This window comes from Labeo rohita, chromosome 5 (genome assembly GCF_022985175.1).
Source record: "Labeo rohita strain BAU-BD-2019 chromosome 5, IGBB_LRoh.1.0, whole genome shotgun sequence".
Classification (NCBI taxonomy): domain Eukaryota; kingdom Metazoa; phylum Chordata; class Actinopteri; order Cypriniformes; family Cyprinidae; genus Labeo; species Labeo rohita.
Window position 1 is genome coordinate 37,884,281 of NC_066873.1, and position 11,790 is coordinate 37,896,070.

General features: G+C 33.5%; 1 protein-coding gene across 2 annotated transcripts in view; it reads right to left on the reverse strand.

The window, feature by feature from the left end:
* LOC127165342 (coiled-coil domain-containing protein 60) overlaps positions 1-11,790 on the reverse strand; it is a 70,584-nt gene that overhangs the window by 57,189 nt on the left and 1,605 nt on the right. Inside the window, exons 1-5 of one of the 2 annotated variants that reach the window (XM_051109839.1) lie at positions 11,526-11,567; positions 10,846-11,069; positions 4,171-4,248; positions 2,061-2,134; positions 329-502 (exon numbers count right to left, since the gene is read on the reverse strand). In XM_051109839.1, coding sequence (XP_050965796.1) covers positions 329-502; positions 2,061-2,134; positions 4,171-4,248; positions 10,846-11,064 — 545 coding nt within the window. In that variant the 5' untranslated portion in view covers positions 11,065-11,069; positions 11,526-11,567. Of the gene's footprint in view, positions 1-328; positions 503-2,060; positions 2,135-4,170; positions 4,249-10,845; positions 11,070-11,525; positions 11,568-11,790 lie in introns of those variants that run through there. The other variant, XM_051109840.1, reaches the window with a different exon arrangement.

The following is an 11,790-nucleotide window of genomic DNA, read 5'->3' on the forward strand; positions in this document are numbered from 1 at the left end:
TTGGAAGGGGAAAAAGTATCTGAGTTTCAAATTGATGACCAGAGATTTAATTAATGGTTTTGACTGAGCATGGCACTAGCAACACCAAAGTCATGAGTTCCCAAAGAAACCAAGGACTGAAAGTATAAACATTGTGAATATAATGTTAAGTTGTTTTGAATAAAAGTGTCTGCCAAATGTGTAAATGTAAATTTTATCAACCCATTTTTTTCCACTTTCCTGAAAGGCCCAATTTACACAAATTCACCCAGCATATATGCATTGCATTTGCAAAAATAAAACTAGGTAATGAAAATATCGCTTTTGTCATTGTCTCACATCTCCGCACCTCTCAGTATCACTGTCGTCATCTGAATCAGAGAGAGTAGGAGGTCGTAGTTTGGTACGTCTCAATTCCTCCCTCCTCTGTCTTTCTCTTTGCTGCTCCTCCTGCGCTTCCTGCTCCTCCTTCTGGAGGAGGTGAAAGTAGCTACGACCCTGCTTCACTGCAAGAATGTGCTGCCTGTTAAATATAAAAGAGGGTATTTTGAAGAATAAGGGTGACCAGATAGGTGCTGGTCTCTATTGGCTTCCACAGTATGGAAAAAAATACTGTGGAAGTCAATGAAGAGCAGCAAAATGTCTTATTTTTGTGAATTTATACAGGTTTGGAACAACCTGAAGGTCAGTAAATTATCACAGCATTTTCATTTTGGGGTAAACTATTTCTTTAATAACGTGTATGAAAAAATGAGATTTTTAATATCTCATATGTTTTCTAGAATCAGTTGTAAAGATTATGATGATAAACATGTAAGAATTATTATATAAGTATTATAAAAATAAAAATACTTTGTACAGAAATAACATATTTCTATTAAATGGACAATGGACAAATCTCATTGGGTTTTTGTCAAGGGAATCAGTGTCAAGCTAACTTACAAAAACACGTTATCACTGCAGCACTCTTTTAACTATGACATCTTTTTTTTAAATTTAGTGCATCAGCTACATATTTCATCAAGGCCAAAAGTAAAGATAACAAAATAACAAGTAATATTGAACAAAACGCTCTTGATATACGCAAGAGTGACGACCTTATCCTCTTGCGACTGTGTTTCATTGAAGGTGGCCACAATAATTGCATTTTTCCTTTCAAAAATGCCAGTCTTCATGAGAATGAGTATGAATATTTCAGCACGCTTGGCTACGGTCGTGTCTGTCATAAATGTCAACCATTTTGTGATGCGCAGAAAGAGAAGAAGAGGAAGAGGTTGAGAGAGAGAGAGAGACACACACAGCTCTCTTGCCTGTGGTGAGACTGTGTTAAATTCCCTCACAAACAAAATGCCATCGGTGATGCCTGCCAGGTTGAAACCATAGCCGCTGGGCAAGACGCAGGCGGTGAGAGTGGGGTGGAGAGGAAGAACAGATAATAATATGTCTTGCTGCAAGAACACACAGTTTATCATTTAAATTTCTGGTTACATATGAATTTCTTATTGTGCTTTATCTTTAATCAGAGCTGTGCTGGTGTCTACAGGGGGCACCGGCAGAAAAATTAACTCAAATGTTATATTAGGACTTCAGAATTTCATTATCTGGAGACTTTTGTGCGCTCTTGTTCATGTCTTAATTTAAAATCGTCTCTCATAATGATCTGATTAACTGATCAATGCAATTGAGGTGTGACAATTAGCCCCGGTTTTCCTGCCTGTTTACATACTCTCTTCCAAGACAAATCTATTTCAAAGCATGACAGACAAATATGAAAACTGTCATTATTTACTCACCCTCACATTATTCTAAATCTGTATGACTTTCTTTATTTTGTAATCGTTACAGATTTTCCATTTTTGGGTGATGCAGTTTAGGTATGCTGTTTTAGGATTTGTAAAGTCATTAACAGATCTGAAAAGCATAATCATACTTTATGAAAACATACATATTCATATTTCATGCAGTAGGCAATCCAGTGATTTGGCAGTACTTAACTAAAGCATTTGTGGAATGCCGCTCACACTGCAACAGCATATTGATGCAGGCATAAACAATAATTAGTGCACAGTAGGAATCCTAACCTTGTGCGGCATAAGTGCTTTCGAAGAACCGTGTCCTGTCTTTTCCACGACCAGGACCACTTTGGTACCAACTTCTATAAAACAAACAAACAAACAAACACAATGAGGATGGAACCAAAGAATGTTTCAGAAGTATCTATAAAGAGGACTCAACATATTTTAATATGGGATTATAATGCCATTTTTTGGCCTAGCCAATATTTTTGCTGGTCTTTTTTACTTTTTTTTTTTTTTTTTTTGATAATTTTATATATTTTTTTCAATATATTTTAAAATTGAATAATTTTTTTTTTCAAAATGTCTATGATAAATACACTACAAGTCAAAAGTGCTTGAACAGTAACACTTTTAATGTTTTTTAAAGAAGTCTCTTCTGCTCACCAAGCCTGCATTTTTTTCCAAGTACAGCAACTACAGTTAAATTTTGAAATATTTTTACTATTTAAAATAACTGTTTTCTATTTGAATATATTTTAAAGTGTAATTTATTCCTGTGATTACTCCAGTAACATGATCCTTGAGAAATCATTCTAATATTCTGATTTGCTGCTGAACAAAACATGTATTATTATTATGTTGAAAACAGCTAAGTAGAATTTTTACAGGTTTCTTTGATGAATAGAAAGTTCAGAAGAACAGCATTTATTTGAATAAGAAATCTTTTGTAACATTATAAATATCTTTATCATCACTTTTGATCAAATTCAAGCATCCCTGTTAAATAAAAGTATTAATTTCTATCTTTTTTTTTTTAATGGTATAGTGTATAATGTTACAAATGCCTTTTATTTCAGACAAATGCTGATCTTTGGATCTTTCTATTCATCAAAGAATCCTGAAAAAAGGTGCTCAACTGTTTTAAATATTGATATTGATAATAATAATAATAATAATAATAATAATAATAATAAAAATAATAATAATAATGTTTCTTAAACAGCAAATCAGCATATTAGAATCATTTCTGAATGATCATGTGACAATGAAGACTGGAGTAGTGATGCTGAAAATTCAGAATTACATTTTAAAATATATTCAAATAGAAAACAGTTATTTTAAATAGTAAAATGATTTCACAATATTACCGCTTTTGCTGTATTTTGGATCAAATAAATGCAGGCTTGGTGAGCAGAAGAGACATCTTTAAAAAAAAAAAACATTAAAACTCTTACTGTTCAAAAACATTTGACTGTATCCACTATCATTCAAATGTTTGGGGTCAGAAAGATTTTTTTTTTAAATGTATTTTATTGAAGGCTCTTATCTTACAAAACCTGCATTTATTTAATTTAGAAAGTTATTACACTTTGAAATAACTTTTTATTTTAATGCATTTTACATTTTTGAATTTTTTTTAATTTTATTTTACCTGTTTTTTATTTTAATACATTTTAAAATGTACTTAATTCTTCTGATGGCAATGCTGAATTTTCACCATCCATTACTTTATTACTAGTTTCAAGAAATTCAGAAATCACTGCAATATGCTGATTTGGTGCTCAAGGAACATTTTCAATTATTATCAATGTTGCTACTGCAAATATACAAAAATATAAATGTTAAATCTTCTTTTGCAAAAACTTTTAAATGCGCTGTTGTGCTGAATGTGCTAAATATCTAGACATTATTTCATGACAGCTATGAGTTCATAAATACACTTTTGCTATATAACTTTACCTTGTTGACATAGTTGAATTAGCAAAATTGGCATCAACTATTTTCAGGTTGTTGTTTTTTTACATTTCTATTTTTCACATGTTCAATGCATATTAACCCATGTTATGTGAAAAAAAACACACATCCTTATTGTTTAGCCCTGAATAAGTTCATATATTTAAACAGCAGCTCATAAATGCAAAATAGGCAAGCAATCCTAAAATGACCTCTTGAAGTTAACGTAATCTGACCGACTAGAAATGGGCACAATAGAACATTCCACATATAACCTGCACCTATTTGCACAGTGAATCGGCTGACTTTAATTAACACGTTCGTTTGCACCTATGCCATGTGCCGTCTCATACTTTTCACTCAGCTGCAGAAACAGGACCAGTGTGTGGAGATATAATCATTGAGTATGTGTGAGAGCATTGCAGATAAAGCCTCACACCTCATTTTCCTGCGAAGAATGTGGAGGGGTTTCGTGAACAAGATTGTCATCAACTTCGGAGATCTTCTCATTCGGTGCCTAGTAGAAAAACACAAGTCATTTCAGGATGATTTTACTGGCACAGTTGCATAGAAATGAGAATTAAAGTACGTCCCACAAAATCCAGAGAAGATGTGACATTACACCAGAACAGAAGTTCATTACAGGCAAAGTGCTTAAAGTTTTTCCCCCCTTAGTGATAATGAAGATCTAAATTTTCTCAGGCTTTGTCAGAGATGTTGCACAGCAGTTAGCTCATTACACACTATTTTATTTTTTCATGTATTTTGTAATTTAATAATAAAAAACATTACAAATTATATTTTAAGCATAAAAACTGAAACTCAATTTCAGAACCATATTTACTATAGAAATAGTGCAGAATTTTTCATATTTTTCTTTATTTACGTCATAATAAAATTGATATAATATATAAATAAATTGCCGCTGTCAATTTAAACTTTAACATTTTCATTAAATTACGATTAACCACTCCTAACATTAAATTTGTAATAAAATAAATATTTTACACATTAATTCTCCAAATTAATGTAGAAACAATGAGGCAATATATTTAAAATATTTGTTTAGCATCTTTTTTTTCTATGCATAAGTCAGTTTCACTTATACCAATACTGATACTGATGCCTCTGTTAAATTATTTTTAAATAATAATAATAATAATAATAATAATAACAATAATACATTTCTGGAGATAAAATAAGCAAATATAGCCAGTCAACACTGAAAGAAGAAAATAATTAAATAATTAAATAGACAAAAAAATAATTTAAGTGAACTTAAAACAATCTTTACATAAACCCATTATAATAAATGACACATTTACATGTGCCTTTAATATAGAGTGTTTTATACAGCGTATATAGTGATGTTAAACAGAAAATATTAATAGCAGAAATTCGCATTATGGAGTCTCAGACTTTTCATGACATTCTATAATGTGACATGGTCAAGGTGCTCCTCTTCTCAATCTCTATTATCTTGTCAAATAAAGGCAGATGCCCTGAAATAAAACAAAAACAGTCATTACAAGCTTCAGTTCACTGTTAAAGTGCACAGATGTCTGAATGCCAGCTCCCTCCACTATGAAATACCACAGGTCAATTCCATCTCATAATTCTGGAAAAGAGGTAGAAAAAGAGACAGACTTTAGAGACAGAGGCTGAAAGAATGTGTCCTTTCTCGGGCAGAGGTCTCTGCTCCGGCCGCTCCCTCACTCATGTCCTCCGTGCCCTTGTCCACATCCTCCCTCTCCCCTGCTGATAGATGATCTCATTTGCAGTAAATCTGCTTGTGTCAGAGCCAGACATGCCAGAAAGCTCTGCCTCCCCTACTGGGCCTAAAGCCACAACATATGAGCCACATTTAAGCACAGTTTAAAGACCTGTTACCTTAAAAGAGCAATTCGACTTCACATTGACAATGCTTGGTTACTAAAAATTACATAATATGTTCAACGAGACCATGATCAATGAGGTTTATGGATTATGTTTACACAATTATGTAGCTTAAGTATGATATTTGATATGTGAGGGTGAATGTAAGTTAAAATCATGTACAAAATGTAAGTAATGAAATGTAAGTTCAAAATAATGTACAAAAACTCATTTATATGGCTTTGATTTATCATTTTATAATTATAAGTTGAATGTTTACAAAAACAAATGTTTACAAAAACACTTCACCAACGGAAATAGTTCCAAACAAAGCCAGAGGAGAACAGATGCACATCTTATCCAGGGTTGCCAGCCTAAAAGTAGCCAATTGACCACATTACAAATATCAAAACTCAAAATACGCAATTCCCACACCTAACATACATATTTCACAGTCACTTTTAAAAACCAATATACCGTAGTGATCGTAAACACAGCTCAAGGGGTCTTTACCAGTTGCCCTCCTTCACAAAACTTAACATCCACTGCAATTTTAGTAGAAATTAATAGAGCATGAAAATATTTAATTACAAGCATTTTAGTCAAATATACTTGACAAAATATGTCAAACTACTAAGTTGCGGCAACAGTGTAAAAGTAGCCCAATTGGAAAACCGCAGACTTGGCAACCCTGATCCTAGCAGTAGCACAGGTGTCCAAGTGTTTCATTGCTCCACAAATCTGCATTTCTGAACAAACTGGGTGAGTCCATAATTCAGTCATTCATAGACAGTCATTTAAAGCTGTTACTGAACCAATCAATCGTTCAACAAATCGACTGAACAAATGATTCCATGACAAAGAATGATTTGCCGTCACTCTACATTTAATAATTTAGTCACATTTAAAGTATCATTACATTTTTTAAGCATTTCATATTTATGCATTCAAGATTCAAGAATTCAAGAATTAAAACATTAATCTCACAACATTATGCATTATGTAATTTCAGTTTAAATGCATTCATGCCTTTAAGCTTATTAAAATGTCTGTGAAAATATATCTTAATGCCACATCAGATGCAGCTCTGTGCAACCTCTGCAGTGCAAAGACACTGATTTTTGTTGACACTGATTTCATTTTTGAATTTAATGTCTTAATTAACGTTTAATACATTTTTAATTTATCAATGTAAGATTTTTCATTAAAAAATGACATGCATTTAAAAAGGTTAGAAAAATACCCATACAAGGTTTAAAAAATATTAAAATAAAATAAAACAAAAATAAAAATACTGCCTTTTAATGGAAAAGAAAATTTCTGTCATTGTTTAGAACGTGCTTCTAAATTTAACTGAATTTATTTATTTAATTTTTGTTTATTTAAAAAATAATTAAGTGCATAGCCTTGTATTTATAGATTCATTTGTAAATTAGTATAATTTGTAAATACAGTAGTCAACATTTGAAGTGGATCAAAACCTTTCATCAAAGTTGAATTTCTTGAATTTCTTGTCTTAGGCCAACTTTGATTAACTTTTCTGATCCACTTCAAATGTTGACCACTGTAGTTTTCTAGTCATATTAACTACATTTATTGTATCAATTTAATGCTGTCACCCTAATTTAGATCCTTATTATTTTGTGCCAGATAAACACTCTTTTGATTGCTGAATTTGGCAACATATGAAAGCTAAACATTAATGAATTTCCTGCCTCATTATCCACTTTTTGCAAACTACTGAATTCCTTTTGTTTATGGAGTATACTTTCGAACTAAAGCAGCTTCCCTCACACTGCACTATTAAAAGAATACTTTAAAAAGTTCATGCTTTAAAAAACAACAACAGTATCTTACACTACTCCCTCTAGAACACATCAAAATACTCCTTAAGCAAATATAGATGTGCATATGTTCGCTTCATTGCTTCTGAGAAATGAGCACACAGGTGGCAAATAAAAGCACACCACAGGAGCACAAAGGACATTTGTTTAGTCTATCCTTGGAGAAGCCTCACGCTACTCTGTTTCGACGCAAAAGGAATGTGTACAACAACTGATTACGCAACCAGAATGTTAAACAGACCATGTGGGAGAATAGTTTAAGAGCACTGACATAGTTTTAAAAAGCACGGTGGAAATATCAAGTAATATGTATAATTGCATAACCGCATTCCTTACGTTACCGTTGCCATGCTATCTAATAACAACTCCCTTCTTGTCACTTTAAATACACAAAAGCGACTTGCCCGTACCTGCCTAAGCATATAATGATAATAAATGCAAAGCTCACGGCACTGGTGCTTATTTGACATTGTAAATTCCCATAATGCACTAGGCTCTGTGCAGATCAGCATGCGCTGTGTAACTGTTTAAGGCATGTAGTTATAAAAAGTGATGGCATTGCTCTGGCCCACTTCACAGGAGTAATTGTGTTTCAAATGACAGCCTCTGTGTCTCATTCATTACGTTTGCATCGGTTACGTAAAGCCACTGGGAGTAACACAAAGCCGTGCTGAACTCCTCAGCAGGACTGGAGAGCATCCTTCACTGTTAAAGCTACAAGCCTCTATGGAACAGTCTGTCTCAGCACAAGAGAAAAGAAGTGAAAGTGGGAAAGGGTGATGCCCTTATCACAGGTGATGCTGTCAGTGTCATTAATTTGCTCTGTATCCTTGTCCATTAAGAGTAATTGGAGTACTTTAGTTCAAGGAGCAAGACAGATGTGTATGGCCTACGGTGGAGGGGAAAGTCTGGACAGTGTGCCATGGGAGAAAAAGTTCATACTAAACACATCAGAGTCAAAAAAGGAAGGTACAGTAGTTACGATTTAAAAAGGCTCCCAGCTAACAGGGAATGTTCTTGGAACTTTGGCAAACATTCTAGCAACGTTCTCTCAAACTTATGAACAAACAGTCTGCCAGTAATGTTAACAGAACTTTTCTTCTATTATGAAGTTATCTGCTATATTTTTGATGAAATTCAAGAGCTTTCTGACATTGCATAGACAGCAACACAACTGACACGTTCAAGGCCCAGAAAGGTAGTAAGGACATTGTTAAAATAGTCCATATAACTATGTGACTACATCAGTGGTTCAACCATAATGTTATAAAGCTACAAGAATACTTTTCGTGCTCAAAGAAAACAAAAATAATGACTTTATTCAACAATTCACAACAATGAATGTGATGCTGCTGACACAGGAGCTGGCGTTCTGACGTAGAACGTTGTTTGCGTGGAAAGATGTGTGCTTATTGACAAAATTAAAGGTGCTGTATAGTGGTTGAATTAGGTATTGCAGTCCAAATTCAAAATATTGGAAAGAGTTTTTTTTCACCCGGCCCCTCCTCCTCAGACTTGACGCACACTGAGGTTGCCAGATTGACGGCACCAACAGGAACGAGCGCACCTGACGATAGAAAGCATCGAGCCTTATGGCCCGTTCACACCAATAACGAGAACTATAAATACGAAACAAGATAACTATATTTGCGTCCACACCAATCAACGATAACTGTCTGGTTTTGTTGCATTTACACAACTTTAACCAGTAGATGTCATCAGCATGCATGTTTGGATGCACATCTAAACAGGGAATCTAGTCCATGTGACATCAGTGGTTCAACCATAATGTTAAGAAGCTATGAAACTACTTTTTGTGTGCAAAGAAAACAAAACTAACAACTTTATTCAACAATTCACAACAATAAATGTGTTGAACATAGTTCATCGTCTGTATATTCTGGTTCAAATAAGTAAGGCTAGGCAAAAAATTCCAAGTCATCCTCTCTGTCGAAATTTTCAGACATGTTTACGAAGACTGTTTCATGTACATTATGTGCATCTTCCTCTTCCTGTTTTTTTACTCTGAATTAGAGCATTAAAACATTGAAACTGAAAAAAAAAAACATAAAAAAAAAATCTGTGATTTTGAATTTTGCAGTATAAATACTTCAATACTTCAAAATGTTCAGTAAAAAGACAAAAAAAATCATTGACATATTTTGTTCACACACTACACAATTTATAGCGTTCATACCTCAATCAGAGATCTCACTTATCAAACATTTATTTAGTAAAAATAAACTAAGGCACATGCAAAGTATTACTACTAAAGTATTACAAAGAATACTATACTTTCTACTACAGCAAAACCACTGTTAATTTTCTTAAGGGTATTTGTGTGCTAACTGTACTGCATTAATATTTTGATTTTTTCTACTGTTAAAGAAAATAAATCTGATTTAATTAGCGAAATCACTCCGAAATCCTGATCTGAAACGATTCGCAAGCCCGCACCGAATTCCCAATATGAATCAAATGATTTGCCATCCATGCTCCGAACTTCCGATCTTAAGCAAAAGATTCACAAACCCGCTACGAAGTTCAGATCTTTATCAAATGATTTACAATCCACACTCAAATTGCGTATCGCGTCATTTGCTTTGAATCATTCACTTTGCTAAATGATCCAACTCGTTCCAATCTAAATCAAATTATTTGTGATACGCGCTCTGAAGTCCCAACCTGAATCAAATAATTCACTATATGCAAAATTCCAATCTAAATACCATGATTCGCAAAATGCGATTTGAAGTCCCGATCTGAAACAAATGATTAGCGAATCGAAATAGTGAATTATTTTGCAATGGTTTAATGGATTCAGAGTTTCAAAAAGCCCCGTTTCACCCATCACTATGTGCTTTTTTAAAATCATAACAAGCGATGTCAACATTTGAAAATGAATGGCTCTTTTAATTGATCTGATTTTTGCTAGTGATTCGCTTGAAATGAATGATCGAAGTCACGAGTTTGAATCAATCGGAGCGGTTCCAGCGTAAATGACTTGGTTTGATTTGGTTCATCTGTTACTCTTTTCTCATCTGCAGTCATGCTTACACGACACTGTCAGTACTACTACTTGCTTAGGTCAACTGTTTCCTGACATTAACTGAAATAAGCAAAGTGTTTTAAATTGCGTGGAAAGATATGTGCTTGTTGACAAAATTAAACACTTATTTCATAGATACATGGTCTTTCAATAATTCAAGCACTTTTCAAGTACCTCTTCAGGAATATTGCTATTTTCAAGGGTTATGCAGGCCTTAAATTTTAAAAAGTCAAATTTAAGCACTTTACACACCTTGTACGAAGCCTGAATTTACTATCTTTTGTCTATATTTTCGTTAAACTGATCTTATTAATATGTTTTTGATGTCTTCCATAGATCGTGGTACCTTGTCTACTTGTCGCAGATAATTCATGATGAGTTTCTTTGGTTCCAGGTGAAGTGGCTCCAACACATCCTCCGCACAACTCAGTCTGAGTGAACTGTAGACGGTACGGGTCAGTGGTTCCTGTCTGTGGTGAAATCTCTCCCAAAACATCTCACATTTATACGGTTTGTCAATCACACATGGTCCAGAATCTGAAGGGACATCGCTCTGAACTGCCATTTTCACTGTTTTGGGTTGAAAGAAGAACAATTATCAGTCCATTAAAATAATAATGGATTATATACTGTACGCTAACATTCAAAAGAAAAGAAATGAATATGTTTATTATTTATCTATTCAATAAAGAAAAAGTATATCACAGTTTCCAGAAAAAAAAACATTGTTTTCAACATTAATAATAGTAAGAAATGTTTCTTGAGCAGTAAATCAGTATTTCTAAAGAATCATGCTATACTGGAGACTGGATTAATGATGCTGAAAGTTCAGCTTTGCCATTACAGCATTTAAAATATATTAAAATAGTTATTTTAAACTGTAATAATATTTAAGAAATATTACTGTTTTTACTATATTTGATCACATAAATGCAGCCTATGCAGCATAAGACACTTCTTTCACAAACATTAATAAAATCTTACCAAGTTTTAAACACCAGTTCAGATATATTCATTTATACAAACCTGCAGCAGTCTTCACAGTGCAAACTCAACCTAATGTTGGCCGTTTGGTCTCCAGTGGTAACAAGACAATTTAAAAACCAGTCTAAACCTGTCCGGCCCACAGTATCTGAAGCCACGCTGGATGGATTATTAGCACAGTTGTGCATCGCAGATATTGCTCAGACCATACTGTGTAGGTTTAAAATAACAAGCATTTTTATAATTACACTGAGTGCAATAATATTCCATTATATATATTTTTAATCATATTGCACTCCAGGTACAG